The sequence below is a fragment of the Crassostrea angulata genome, chromosome 9 (genome assembly GCF_025612915.1).
Source record: "Crassostrea angulata isolate pt1a10 chromosome 9, ASM2561291v2, whole genome shotgun sequence".
NCBI classification, from domain to species: domain Eukaryota; kingdom Metazoa; phylum Mollusca; class Bivalvia; order Ostreida; family Ostreidae; genus Magallana; species Magallana angulata.
Window position 1 is genome coordinate 28,913,650 of NC_069119.1, and position 14,853 is coordinate 28,928,502.

The 14,853-nt window shown below is 34.6% G+C and overlaps 2 protein-coding genes across 3 annotated transcripts; one reads left to right on the forward strand and one right to left on the reverse strand.

Moving 5' to 3' along the window:
• Positions 1-5,328, forward strand: LOC128163633 (uncharacterized). 2 transcript variants are annotated; one of them, XM_052827261.1, is made up of 6 exons: positions 1-135; positions 235-312; positions 652-792; positions 2,698-2,857; positions 3,244-4,148; positions 4,804-5,328. In XM_052827261.1, the coding sequence occupies exons 1-6, from the start codon at positions 49-51 to the stop codon at positions 5,209-5,211; spliced, it is 1,779 nt and encodes a 592-aa protein (XP_052683221.1). In that variant the 5' UTR covers positions 1-48; the 3' UTR covers positions 5,212-5,328. The 2 variants fall into 2 exon arrangements, with proteins under 2 accessions (XP_052683221.1, XP_052683222.1); XM_052827262.1 differs by having other exon boundaries at positions 2,701-2,857.
• Positions 5,329-10,724: 5,396 nt separating this feature from the next.
• Positions 10,725-12,346, reverse strand: LOC128164068 (GTP-binding protein Di-Ras1-like). The gene is made up of 3 exons (XM_052827793.1): positions 12,167-12,346; positions 11,716-11,889; positions 10,725-11,263 (listed from the first exon to the last, which is right to left on the reverse strand). Exons 1-3 carry the CDS (start codon positions 12,327-12,329, stop codon positions 11,040-11,042), a joined length of 561 nt encoding a protein of 186 aa, XP_052683753.1. The 5' UTR covers positions 12,330-12,346; the 3' UTR covers positions 10,725-11,039.
• Between the last annotated feature and the right edge of the window lie 2,507 nt (positions 12,347-14,853).

Sequence of the window (14,853 nt, forward strand, 5' to 3'; positions counted from 1 at the left end):
GCGACGGTCTGAATATTACAGTATAAACATAACTGTTCGCCAAAAACCATGTTAAAGTTTTGGATTTTACTTGCAGCCATTTTGAGTGGACTTTTACTGACACAGTGTAAAAGTCATGAATCAGATTCAAGAAAGGTAATTAATATCAAATATTAAGAGAGCTTGAGCTTTATACAGATTTTTATAATTGGATTTGAATTGACATTTAAAATATAAAAAGGGTCTTTATTTCAGCTACACATTCTATGGACAAAGTACAAAGAACTAAAAGAGGACGTCGATAAACTTAAATCGTTACATCAGAAAGAACAGGTTAAACCTTTTCAAAATTTGCTAGATTTTTTTTCTTTTAAATTGAAAATTTTAAATACTGTATACAGGGTTGTTTACGCCCCGTGTAATTTTCGCCAATCTACACTTGCAAATCACCAGTTTCGTACCGTCTTAAATTCGCCCAGTCACGATTGTATACTAAAGAGATACCTTTGAACATTGTTATTTGCCCAGTCGTTAATTCGCCTGCTAACAACGATGGCAAAAAGGGGCGAAAAAAGAACGGGGGCGAATATTTCCCTGTATACAGTATATACATGTACATAGCCGATGGTAGAAATGCATTTGGTATTTAGAGCAATGTAATCTGTTCTATAGAGCGATTCGTCGTCATGTTCATCGTCATCGTCATCTGAAGAAGAAGAAGACGAAGATGATAGTAAAGAAGAGGACGGAAAAAAAGAAGAGGGATCTGACGAAGATAACGGGGGTGGTGGATCCAAAGAAGAAAATAAAGAGGTCAAAACTTTAAATACTTGGATCAATTTATTCATACTTTGCATGCATTTGTACATATAAAAACAAATATATCAAACGTGTTATGTTTTAACTCTACATTTAGTTCGATTTTTTATCGATATAAATAAATACCCAGTCCGAAATTTAATTTTTTTTTTTATAAATATCATTAAAAATAGCTGCATGTAGTTTTTTTTTATTAAACCAAATTCCATTTTAAGTGGATAGGACAGTTTTGATAATGATTAATATCTTCATAGTAAGTAACTAAACAGAATTTTCTTCTACAAATTGACACTTTATTGCTCAAAGAATTACATAGTGGTTTAAACTGGTTTTTTAGCTCATCTAATGAGTTACCTACTAGAATTAGAATACCTCTGGTTTTCGACGTTCGGACGAAAAAACCCCGATTTTTTTGTTATCATGTTGCATACTTTTTTTTGACGAAGTTCTGTCATGATCTAGCGATATTGAAACGTTAAGACATTTAATGTATAACAACAAAAAAATTGTACGTAATAAATTAATGTTCCGATATTTAATATCATGGTGTCATTTTGAAGGTATGTTATCTAAAAATGCCCTACCAGAGGAATTCTCAAAACTTTACATGGAAGTCTATTTGCAGCGCATGATTCATTAACTATTAACTTGAATTTTATTAAAAATCTCCTGTCGAATATTACTATCTATAAACTCTCATTTTGAAATATGTACATGTAATAAATGAGTCATTTTTCGCCTATATTTTGAAAAAAATCGGAATTTTCTTTATTTCATCGAGGGAAGATAACTCTTCAAAAAAGTATAATGCTTCCGGTTTTCATGCTAACAAATTAGAGAAATCCAAGGATTTTCTTACTGAGTTGTTTTTGAACATCACAATTCTGAAATTATAATTTAATATTTATTAGAATGGGTTGTACAAAACTGAATCCTTGTTACTTTCTTGACCGTTTCGGTGACTGTAATTAAATTTTTACTTAAAAAAAAGGTATAAAGGGGATACAGAGGTCAGAATTTATTATTATGTAAACAAAACTCCAGTCTAATATTTGTTTACAAATAATGTAAAGCATAGAATTACCATTCCTTTGACAAAATGAATTGTGCCAAACAAGATGAAATGATCCAACGTGTTTATAAATCCATAGAAAAGAAGCAATACTTGAAACCTATATCAACAAAACATTTACATGTAAATATGTAAACAATAACAAGGCTCGAGCTTTAAATTTGTTTACAACACAACGAATTCTTAACTCTGTATCTTGCTTATACCAATAAATATTTAAAGGGCAATGGTCACGAGTTTAGTCAAAAATCATTTTTCTGATTTTAATGTTTAAATGCTTCATTAAGGCATTTTAATAGGCAACCATAATTTGAGTTACAGAGCTTGAAATTCTTTGCTATGTAAATAAAGCGTTTGATCACATTTTGAATGTTGAAGTGAAAATTCCAGTTTTAGACCTGAAATGAATGTGTTCAACATTAGGAACTGTATTTATGCTTAAAATGAAGTAAAAAATCGACAAATCAGCTTGAAAAAGATTTTTACTGGTATATTGAACATATGTAAACAAAAACTGAACAGGAGCCTTGTTTACACGACAAAGAATTGTGAACCCTGTATCTTGCTAATAACTCTACGAATGACTCTAAAATTTCATTTGATCATTAGAAATGCATTCTTATAGTATGGTAAATAATAAAGCAGAAAAATAGAATTTGACCAAAATCGTGACCATGCCCCTTTAACTCAATATTTAACTTTAACATTTTGACAACGCATTAAAAATAAAGTTAGAGTTCAAATCATGCATTTCTATATTCCTTTTAAGAGCGATGGTAAAGTCCATTATATTAAATAAAGTTTAACACCTTATCATCTTTATTCAGCAGAACAATTATAACGAATACACCAAATTCCCCATAAGATATCATCAAATACGACTCATTTCAACCGGAACCGAGTACAATGCTTGCACAGTCCAGATCGAGGCTCCAGTGAAGACAAAATTCATTTGCTACACCGAAAACTCCCAGTTCATGTTCCCAGGTAGTAGATCAATTTGTTCTCTTTGACAAAATTAAATGTAGTTAACTTTACATACATATGATATATGCAACGTCCTTAAAATATAATTATGTGTTGACGAGTCCTCTAGCTCTGGTGCAATAACATGTTTGCAGGCTTATATTTTTTTATTTGTCGTTAATTTTAAATTTTCGGTAATGTTGTTCGATTTTTTTTCTAGTGGTGAATCCAAGTACTAGTAAATAATATAGAATTTTTTTTGCCAGTGCAGAGTTGGACGAAACACCGCCAGTCGTTAAGATAGAAAGGGGGTTGTAGACATTACGGGTTTATTGTATATTAGTGAATAGTGGTCGTTGATTTTCGGTGGCCTCTAAAACGATTTTGTTTTTAATTTCATGTTCCAGTTGAATCTACCGAAAGTCCTCCAAAACCAATACCGAATCCTCGTCACGAGATGATTGGTGGGCTACATCACGTGACCTGCTACTCACGCTCTGGTATTATGCAATTGTCAGCGGGCATAGAGCCACAATATACTACATTTGTAGCCGTTGTACCAGCCTCGGGACGCAACAGTTTAAATGACGACCTTAGTGACCTCAACGTAGAGTTCAAAGAGTACACCAATACAGAGCACGACGAATATCGGGAAGCAAGAGTTGATTTCAGATTTCAAAATAAAACTACTCCTGACAATATTGACGGTATATTACTCTGGAAAAATGAATCCAAAGGCACATTGCAATGGACAAATGACGGGGAACAGCAGAGCATCAACTTAACAACTAATGTCTCTTCCGTGTCTGAGTCTGAAACTATGGTGCTTTTAAGGGTTCCGGTTGACGAAGTCGAAGAGATTCACGGAAGTACGAGTGTGTATCTTGAATATCGATTGGAGGTCTCACGGGGAATAAATTTACGTTTTGATATGCAGCTACTGGGAAAAACTTCGTTACTTGAACCTCTAAGTCTAACGGAAATTGCAAAACTCAATGGCAATAGAGACAAAACGTTTACCGAAAACCAAAGAGGAAATATCCAGTGTTCTTTTTTTACCAATCCTACTGCCGCTGTAGATATTCTAAAGAAAGATGACAAAGGGATGAACAGGGTTTTGGAAACCTTTAAAACGTACTACAATGGTATTGCTTTTGCCGTTAAAATTTGGGAAAATGTTACAAACGATGTCAGTGGACAGTACCTTTGCAGAGCTACTGCCGGTAGTCGTATTGTTGAAGACGAATTCAACGTTGACGTTGTTGGATTTGTCCGGATACTCAACGCAAATGTCATCAAAATTGACAATCTTGTAGGTTTGAAATACTGTGGAATCATTAAAATTCGTGGTATTCGTACCTCAATTTTCGTGGTATTCGTGGGTAGCCCTCCCCCACGAATTTACATCCTCGACGAAAACAAATTTTTGAAAGAGTTTGTTATCTTACTGATACTAAAAACCGACAAATCCACGAAATGACCTCCCCATTAATAGACAAAATCCCACAATCTAAGAAAATTGACCCCCACGAATTTAAATGATTCCACAGTATTTGAAGTTTCTGTTTTTTCCTACTTTATAGTTCTTAGTCTTAATTTCTTATCTATTGATTATACTGAATGAGTGTTTGTGTGTGCTTTTTTTAGTTTGACCGCCCATCTGCCTATCAATATGTATGTTATATGTCTGAATGTAAGGAAACCAGGTGAATTTCATAGTGAATTATCTTAATCTTCATACTGAATATTCCACATACTTTGTGCAACTTTTTTCACCATTTGGCAAATTAACGTTTAAAAGTCAGTTTTAACGTGCATACGCATATTCGTTTGCTTTGCTTTGTAAGGAAATTTTTAAAGTATTAGAATCGAAACCAACTTTTTTGTCTGTGAGAACGCAAATTAGCGCACCAAGCACGCAATAAACTGATTTTTTTGTTGTAAAAATCTCCTTTCTTCCTTTACAGGTAACAATTAACATTGAAGCTACTGCAGAAAGAAGCAAAAGTATAAATATGGAGTGTCACGTGGAACTCAGTGACCCTTACGAATTGAACGACGCCATATTGTTTCGGGAGCGGTCAATTAAAAACGATTCATCCCTCGTGTCATCACTGGACATGTTAGATGAAGATGATAACAACTCGCTATCAGATTACCTGGAAGAATACAGCCCTCTTGTTATCGACTATGCTCGAACCATCGAATTCTCTACCCAGAACGATTCTTTGAAGAAGAATATCTCCGTTGTTCTAGATCTTGAGATGGTCCCCGAGACGCCATCTAAGGTGAGCTGCACTGCCCGGAACATCGAGCCCGATAGAATACAGATTGACGACCACATGACAAATTGGATCACTTTAACGATTATTTAAAACCCAAGTGAATCAATGATGTTTTTCGATTGAAATACTATATAAAGATTTCAGAAAACCCGATATAGATTTGTTAATGCAGGCACGTAGCATCGGGGGGGGGGGGGGGGGGGGGCCTGGCAGATTTTTCTTAAATTCACATACTAAAAATTGAATTAAGGAGGAGTTGCCCCCCCCCCCCCCCCACTTTTAAGGGACCATGTAAAAATTTGGATTGAAAATAAGTTCACTAAAGATATAAGTAACTTTTTCCTTCCCCCCCCCCTCCCCACGGTTTAGGATTTTCAGGATTTTGGAAAGTGACTTTTTTTTTTTTTTTTTGCTTGTCAAGATTTTTTGGATGAGTCTGGCCCCCCGACTTTCAAAAACGATGCTACGTGCCTGTAATGTAACGACTATGTATGCATATACATGAATAATTGTGTATTTTAATTATATTTATTTATATAATATTGTATAATTGAAACTCCATTAGCCATTAGCCTTTTAATGTTCATGCATTGGAAAATAAAGTCAAAAGGACTATGTGCGGTATGGTCAAATATCTGCCCCCGATTTCAACCAATTTTTAAATAGTATCGTATAAAGATGAAATCTTCACAAATCATTGTAAAGAGGATGCCTATAACTTTAATCTTGATTTTAGTCATCATTGCTCACTCGCTGTTTATCTATGACGTCACCTAAATGACCTGATTCCCGCAAATTTGCAAACAAATGAAGATATTCTCATTTTTGCTCTATATTTTGCATTCGGAAATATAGAGCGCAGGTCTGCTCAAGTGCGATTTTAACATATGTTTTTCTTCAGATAGTTATACATATCATACTAAAAAATGGTACTTGAGCAAGCCTGCGCTCGATGTTTCCCAGTCGAAAAATCATCGGGAAACACCCATAATTTGCCACAAAACATCAATTTATCAAAATAATGCAATATTCATGGCGTCATTTCTACATTATGACGTCACTGTGGTGATAACCTTTTACACCATTATTTCCAATATGATTTTAACTATCTTTCACCTTATTTTAAAGCTCTTTCTAGAACTTTCATTTTGGGGGGCAAAAATTGCATAAAACCGCACTTTCACACGAAAAATATCAATCATAATTAATTAAGTTTTTAATAGCTTTATCACAAGATTCGTGTATTTTAATAAAAAGTATAGTGAAAGCATAAAGAAATAAGTTTATAGCGTCCATTTTCAGTGTACAATGGAACACATTCGCCGATAGAGGTAACTAAGGTGTCACAACGGTAATCGACCAAGTTCTATATTTTTCAGAATTATTTATTTTTTCCATGACTGCATTTGTACAATTTCCTTCACTCGGTTTTAAAATGTCTTTTACCACTGAGAAAGATGTTTCATGTTTTTTGTGAGATGATGATCTTTTTTCACAGGAACTGCATCTTTCAAGGCACATGCGGCAGCTTACTGGGGAGTGTGCAGTCTGTTTATTTACAAATGGAAAACACGTAGTTTTGAGATTAGGCCTGTTTGGAGCTAGATTTTTGAGAAAATGCCGTATCGTGTGCCCTTTTTGTGGTGTAAGCTGATTTATATAAGATATGTGCATGTCACAAGTAATATTTTCGGTTGTCATGAGCGATGCAAACTGATATTTACATGTAAGAATATTTTCCTCTATTGCAATATAGTGAAAACAATTACCAATATCATGATACCTTGGATATAGTCTGATTGAAGGTTTGAACAATTCGGCATAGTTCTAGTCTCGGGGTCATCGACGGATTCGTTGTAGTCTCAGGGTAATCAACGGATTAGTTTAGTCTCAGAGTTATCAACGGGTTAGTTCTAGTCCCAGGGTTATCGACGGATTAGTTGTAGTCTCAGAGTTATCGACGGATTAGTTGTAGTCTCAGTGTTATCAACGGGTTAGTTATAGTCTCAGTGTTATCAACGGATTAGTTCTAGTCTCAGGGTTATCGACGGATTAGTTCTAGTCTCAGGGTTATCAACAGATTAGTTGTAGTCTAAGGGTTTTCAACGGATTAGTTCTAGTCTCAGGGTAATCGACGGATTAGTTGTAGTCTCAGGGTTATCGACGGATTAGTTGTAGTCTCAGTGTTATCAACGGATTAGTTCTAGTCTTAGTGTTATCAACGGATAAGTTCTAGTCTCAGTGTTATCACCGGATTAGTTGTAGTCTCAGGGTTATCGACGGATAAGTTGTAGTGTCAGGGTTATCAACGGATAAGTTGTTGTCTCAGGGTTATCAACGGATTAGTTGTAGTCTCAGGGTTATCAACGGATTAGTTGTAGTCTCAGGGTTATCAATGGATAAGTTGTAGTCTCAGGTTTATCAACGGATAAGTTGTAGTCTCAGGGTTATCAACGGATAAGTTTTGGTGTCAGAGTTATCAACGGATTAGTTTTAGTCTCAGGGTTATCAATGGATTAGTTGTAGTATCAGGGTTATCAACGGATAAGTTTTGGTGTCAGAGTTATCAACGGATTAGTTGTAGTCTCAGGGTTATCAACGGATAAGTTGTAGTCTCAGGGTTTTCAATGGATTAGTTTTGGTGTAAGGGTTATCAACGGATAAGATGTAGTCTCAGGGTTATCAACGGATTAGTTTTTGTGTCAGGGTTATCAACGGATTCGTTGTAGTCTCAGGGTTATCAACGGTTTAGTTGAAGTCTCAGGGTTATCAACGGTTTAGTTCTAGTCTCAGGGTTATCGACGGAGTAGTTGTAGTCTCAGGGTTATCAACGGATAAGTTGAAGTCTCAGGGTTATCAACGAATAAGTTGGTGTCTCAGGGTTATCAACGGATTAGTTGTAGTCTAGAGATTATCAACGGATTAGTTGTAGTCTCAGGGTTATCAATGGATTAGTTGTAGTCTCGGGGTTATCAACGGATTAGTTTGGGTGTCAGGGTTATCAACGGATTAGTTGTAGTCTCAGGGTTATCAACGGATTAGTTTTGGTGTCAGGGTTATCAACGGATAAGTTGTAGTCTCAGGGTTATCAACGGATTAGTTGTAGTCTCAGGGTTATTAACGGATTAGTTTTGGTGTCAGAGTTATCAACGGATTAGTTGTAGTTTCAGGGTTATCAACGGATAAGTTGTAGTGTCAGGGTTATCAACGGATTAGTTGTAGTCTCAGGGTTATCAACTGATAAGTTGTAGTCTCAGGGTTATCAACGGGCAAGTTCTAGTCTCATGGTTATCAACAGGTTAGTTCTAGTCTCGGGGTTATCAACGAGTAACCTGTAGTTTTATATTTTGTAATATATGAAAACTGCCCTCTTTATAGATTAATTTCAAGTGTTTTTTTCGCATACATACAGGAAAAAATACGCACTTTGGGCCGCCATTATAATAAAAACAAGACTGAAGGAAGTTTTTTGCATGCAAATCTCAAATTGTGTTGTGCTACATTCTGACAAAATATTAGCAATATATAGCAAGAGAGGGGCCGAGTGTTAATAAGTCGGAATGTTTTATTTGCTAGGTAAAGCCTGACAAAATATTGCAATTAGAATATTGGCAAAATGTGCCAAGAAAATGGTCGGGTGTTTTAACCGGCGGAAAAAGCAGCTTTGTAATAATAATAATAATAATAATAATAAAATACGTTTTATTTAATAAATAGCAACTTAGAAATTTATTCCAGAGCTTGTGATTCATACATATGTTTCAAAGTGTGTTAAGTGTCGATCATAATAACAGATAACGTTGATCTACCTACATAACACACTTTGAAAAACTTGGTCCAAAATTAAGTAATAGTTATATCATATTAAGTAAAAATTTACGCAATTATGAAGGGGGCGGAGGAGGCAAAGCGACCAAGCCCCTTCTTAATGGCGTAAGTTTTACTTAATATGATCTAACGTATACTAAAAACAAAGCCCACATTTTCATTGGCTGGTCAAAAGTTTTGCACCAATCAAATATCACCTCCCTTTTGTATTTGGTTTTTAAAGTTGACGTCACTGTAAACTTTGAGAAAATCTTAACGATGAAATCAATCACTAAATAGAATATTAACTGATTCCTTATTGGATGAAATAGTGCATGTGTTATGTTCTTTAGACCTTTTGAACATATTTTTCAAAGGGCGTTACTACGAGGCGTCATGATTTCGTTCGAAGAAAGTGTTAATTTGAGCATCCGAATCATAGGTTGATAAGCAGCCATAATAAATTCTGTCTCTGTATCTCCAAAATTATTTTAATTTTCTTTCAATTGTGAAGCAAGTAAATTTCTCACAACAGTAGATTTTAAACTTATTAGTTTTTCAGACCATTATATTATAAAACAAATTTTAAAAGAGTTGGATTTCTTACTAAAACTGAAAACCGAGGCATCCACGAAAAAACATACCTATAAAATGAGTAATGAACCGACAATACACGAAAATTGGGCCCTACGAATTTAATGATTCCACATTCACCATTTCTTTCTTGATGAGCTCAACAATAGTTATGGTCTGGTATTTGTCCTCTTTCGGATGACTCATATCATTAACATTGAAATTCATAAACTGTAATATCAAATAGAATTCAGCAAAGTTAACTTTGATTGCATGTTTAGGCGAAGTGGAGTTTTTCCTTTTTGTACCAAAACGAATTAATATTAAATTTTCAACACAGATCGATATGGCTGAGATATTATTTTAAAGAAAAAAAACTATGATATGCGTTTTAGTTTCTGTATTTATAAGTTGTTTCCAACATAGGTTGTAATAGGTCTTAGGAGGCAGGCACGTGGCATCGGTGGGGGAGGGGGGGGGGGGTGATGAAGGGGGCCTTTCACTTCCCTCCCCCACTTTTTGTCGCAGCAAAGATTTTTCTCACATTTACATTTAAAAAGGTGAATTATGAAGGAGTTGGCCCCTCCAAGTGAAAAATGGAAAAGTTGAAATAAGAAAATGAACAATGAAATTGAAGTTACAGACCACGTGTGTACTCCCCCCCCCCCCCCTTTTCAAAAACGATGCTACGTGCCTGGGAGGTTGGCTGGTCATCCAATTAACCAATTTGTTTTTTGTATAAACTATACTTTTTAAATTTGACATTTTGTCTGTGCCTTTCTATATACTGAGCTTTTCTTCTGATGTACAGTTTGAAAATTTCCGCGACCATCCAGCAATTTTCATAAGTCAATACACTCAGGAAAAGTTTGAACTTTGGTTTTGATGATGATTAATTACGATAATAATTGTAGCGTAATATCCTAATTATCATACTAAACACTTTGAAATAGTATAATATGGAACAATACGTCAGTTTTTTAAAATTAAAATTAACAAATTCGATATTTTATCATACAATATAATATTAAATGACACATTGTGTCAGACTGATATCGTGTTTCTTTCTCCCTCGTATTGAAAATCCGCAAGTTTGGAGATATCTAAAGGTATTTTCTTTTATCCAGACCGACCTCAAAATCTTTGACAGACATCCAAAACTTACATTTTGAAAGTGATTGTGCTAAGTTGATAAACTGACAAAATCAAGATACACAAAATACTTCAGAGGGTAACCATGTGTTAATTTTATTCTGCTGTGTCGGAATCCCATTTTGAACAATTATAACAATTTCTTCTTATTTGACAAATTTTTCCAAAAGAAAGAACAAGAAAAAAAAATTAGCCATTCAAATTTACAACGTCGCCAGAAATTTATGCACAGGTATACAAGTAAAATTGCAACACATGTCCAACACGTGCTGCAATTTTACCTGTATACATGTTTAATAACTCATGTACATGTTATTAATAATTGCGTATTTAAAATGACACGACGAATAAAGTTATCTAGTTAACCAAACGCGTCATTTCCTACTCTAGGTGATTTCTCGGTTAATCTGAGCATCCGCATCACATGTTGATAAACTGTCTAAAAGAATGTTAAAGATAGCTTTGATGTTAAGGTCGTATCTGGCGCTTGATTCCACCAGCAGGCACTTCGGCTGCCAGCCAACAAACCGACAAGCCGAAACCGTGGAAACTTTTCTATCTGTTCGGTCCAATTTATTTCCAACAAGCAAGATATGCTGAAAATCCCTTCCTGAAAAATAAATTGCCGATTAAAAAATAAAAAAAGTCATTAACATTTTATATGTTCTGTCAAGATTATTTCCAACAAGCTAGACATGATGAAAATGCCTTCCTGTAAATAAGCAAAATGATTGATTTTAATTGATTTTGTTTTAAAATATTGAACTTTAGCGGGATGGGTGGTCATCAAATTACCCTCAAGATCTGCCATTTACTATCAAATATTATACTTTTGGACATAAACTATAACTTACATTAAAAAAAAAATCATTTTTTTTACTTTAAAATTGTTAACATTTTATATGTACGGTCCACGGCAGATTATATCTAACAAGCAAGAAACGATGAAAATCATTTTCCGATTAATAAAATGTTATGAATTTCCGCCAGAAAAGAAGAAAATGTAGGACGAAGCCATCTTAAAATATCTATTCTTTTTTTGTTGACTACAGCTCTACTTACCTTTTATTTGTCGAATTCTTTCACACAAACTCTTGGCGAGTAGAAATGACCTTTCGTTGTTAATTGCATATACTACCACCAACGCTTGGGCCTGGCTTATTCTCAAGTCAATCATGGCGGAAAATTCCAGTAATCCCGATGTATCCACGACTTCAAATCGTCCGCATTGGCCATCTGAATCAAAATTGATTAGAAAATAGCTCAAAGATTTCTATATGATGATATGCAATCATAAATTTGCATTTCATTTTTCTCCAAAAAATAAATATGGAATATCTTTTTAGGGGGGGGGGGGGGCACTTTGACATTTGGGCGATGTTGTTAATCATTCTGTTTAGAACTCAAAACAGGTCCCAAAATTCCAGAAAAAAGATGATATAAAATAATTACGAGACATACTAGTATTTAAGATTAACAGTTAAAAAAAAAGAAACAATGCTAGCTTTCTTACCTGGAAGATTTAATTTGTAGAAATACATGTCTTCTACAGTCGGAGAAGACTTTTCTTTAAATTCATTGTAGACACATCGTTGAATAATGGAGGTTTTCCCCACCCCGGGTCCACCAAGGAACACAATTCTAAACACGCTCGAAGTCTTCGGCTCCATCTTCATGACAGCATCTTCTGGAGTTCGTCGAGGTAGAAGAAGGGAATAATATTCCTTCTTCTCAAAAGGTGTTAATTAAACTTTGATTAGCGGTTTTGTTCATGGTTCCATCATGATTCACTAAAGTCGGGTGTAAATGATGACGTCATACATGCTATAAATACAACTTTAGTCTTTTCCTTATTTTAATATTACGTGTTTTTGTTGGGGTTTTTTCGTTGTTGTTGTTGGGTTTTTTTCAAATGCCAAAAAGTGTTTTAAATTAGTGTTTGATTTTAAAGACTACATGTATATGTATGTGGGTTCACTTTTTGAGACCACAAAAAACAAAACAAAACAAAACCAAAAAAAACCCCAAAAACAAAGAGTAAGAACGAAAGAAAGGCTGTAGTTTCTAAGTTTTTATTCAAGCTTATTCTAAGTATTTATTCAAGCTGCACATGTGCAGTGTCATACATGTGTTTGGAAGTTTAATTCTAATTTAACCAGGCCCTCTATGCAATCGCAGTCACCTTAAGCGATGTGAACTGTGCACTAATAAAGAGTATTAATGAATCAGAACTTTAAAAACAAGTTCTTTTTAAAGAGCAAGAAAATCTGTTTTGTTAAAATATTAACGTACAGTAAAATCATGGTTTTATCATATAATTGAATACATGTAGTTATTAGCTTTTTGATATCCTGATACTTAACATTTTGTTACCACAAGCACGTGTCCTTTGAGGTTAAAAAAAATAAATTCCGACACACTAAAGTTAGATAGGGAATTTCGAAACTGCTCCCATAAGTTATATTAATTTTGTTCTCGCTCTGTCAAATGATATTCCATATTACTTCATTACTATGAATTATAGTAAAATTACTAAAAATATGCCTCATCCCCCCCCCACCCCCCTCTCCCCGGACAAATTTAAATATTCCCCGGACCCCCACCCGACACCTGTAAAATTGTTCTGGATCAGCGCATGTGTTAATATTAATTTATCTTCAGCTATGGGTCCAGTGGAGGCTTTTAATCATAGGCTTGCTGGGTACCCAATCCAAGTAACTCGTTTTTGTTTGTTTGTTTGTGTTTTTTATTTAACACACAACAAATAACTACTCCACCAAGTCTTTTTCCTCCGTTAATTTCAAGGGAAATTCCCAAGTTCCCAATAACTGTATATGTTAAGTGATTAAATGACTAATTTGATGACTACATGCATGCTTTTTTTGTTCATACGATATATACTAAGTAATCCAATCCAAGCAACTCGGGATTTTTTTGGTTTTGTTTTTTTTTGTTCTCTTTTTTTTTTTATTTAACACACAACAAATAACAAGTACTTCATCAAGTCTTTTTCCTCCGCTAATTTCAAAGGAAATTCCCAAGTCCCTAATACCTGTATATGTTAACTATATGTTAAGTGATTAAAATACAAATATGATGGCTACATGCTTTATTTGTTCATACGATATCAACTAAGTACAATAATCTTTTAAGTTATTTATTCCCATAGAATTCTTTAGATTAATACTTTTGTATTTATTCAATGATTAGTTTTATTTTCTATTTTCCTAACACATCATCAAAAAAGGGGAGGGGGTGGTGGTGACTCAAATTATCGTGACAATTAAGAGACAGAGACTTACTTCACTAAATCTAGATTTTCTGAATCGAATGGAGGGCGGTTCCCCCCCCCCCCCCGAAACATCTTCAAAAAGGGTGATGGTTAGTTATAAAACCATTTTAACAAGAGCTTGGACTTTGGGTAGTTGTGTCAAACAGCAATGTGACGTAGGCCTGACTATTTCATTGCAAGCCATTCAGCCATGGCTCTTTGAATTCAACAAGATTTGAGTGGCTTTTGAGCTTAGACTACGCAATCGGTGCATATTTTGCTTGAAACCGTGTCATTTTTAACTTGTTTTGACACAAAAAATAGATAGCTACGCCCTACTAAAAGTCCAAGGTCTTGTTAATATGGGTCCAATATCTAGACGATTGAGATCTAGACTTACTTCTCGAAATCTAGATTTCCTGAATCGGGTTAGGGACTGGGTTGTTCAGCAGGATAGTTTCTCCTACGCGTGCGCAGTGTATTAAATGTAAAATTTTCTGATCTGGCATTTGTAGATATTAGTGTGAAATTATAAAAAAAAAATCAGTCTGAAGGAAAGAAAATGAGAAACAAAAAGTGTTTCTTACGCCATACAAATACACTTTAAATTGTATATTTCATGGTGCTGAACAGTACACGATATTTTGTTTACTGGCCATCCAGATGTGATAAATGCTGTTAGGCAAACGCATTGTAAACAGTCTTTAGTTGTTATATCGGTTATTTTGATATTTCATAAGCGTTTAATTCATTACCACCAATCATCACTCAATATTTCGCAGCATGCATGTATCTGTTATCTGCGTTGATCGTGTGGTACACTGATTGATTCCTGTACTGAAAGTTCAGAAACGGCCAAGAACCACTTGAAGCAATATGAGCTGTATCTTTTAAGAATTTAATTATTTTGCTGAAACAAAACCCTGCAT

Coding starts and splice junctions, on each gene's coding strand:
- LOC128163633 (XM_052827261.1), top strand. CDS start 49: ATGTTAAAGTTTTGGATTTTACTTGCAGCCATTTTGAGTGGACTTTTA. Junction 136..234: donor ATGAATCAGATTCAAGAAAG/GTAATTAATATC, acceptor TCTTTATTTCAG/CTACACATTCTATGGACAAA. Junction 793..2,697: donor CCAAAGAAGAAAATAAAGAG/GTCAAAACTTTA, acceptor ATCTTTATTCAG/CAGAACAATTATAACGAATA.
- LOC128164068 (XM_052827793.1), bottom strand. CDS start 12,329: ATGAAGATGGAGCCGAAGACTTCGAGCGTGTTTAGAATTGTGTTCCTT. Junction 11,890..12,166: donor CTACAAATTAAATCTTCCAG/GTAAGAAAGCTA, acceptor ATTTTGATTCAG/ATGGCCAATGCGGACGATTT. Junction 11,264..11,715: donor AAGAATTCGACAAATAAAAG/GTAAGTAGAGCT, acceptor TTTATTTTTCAG/GAAGGGATTTTCAGCATATC.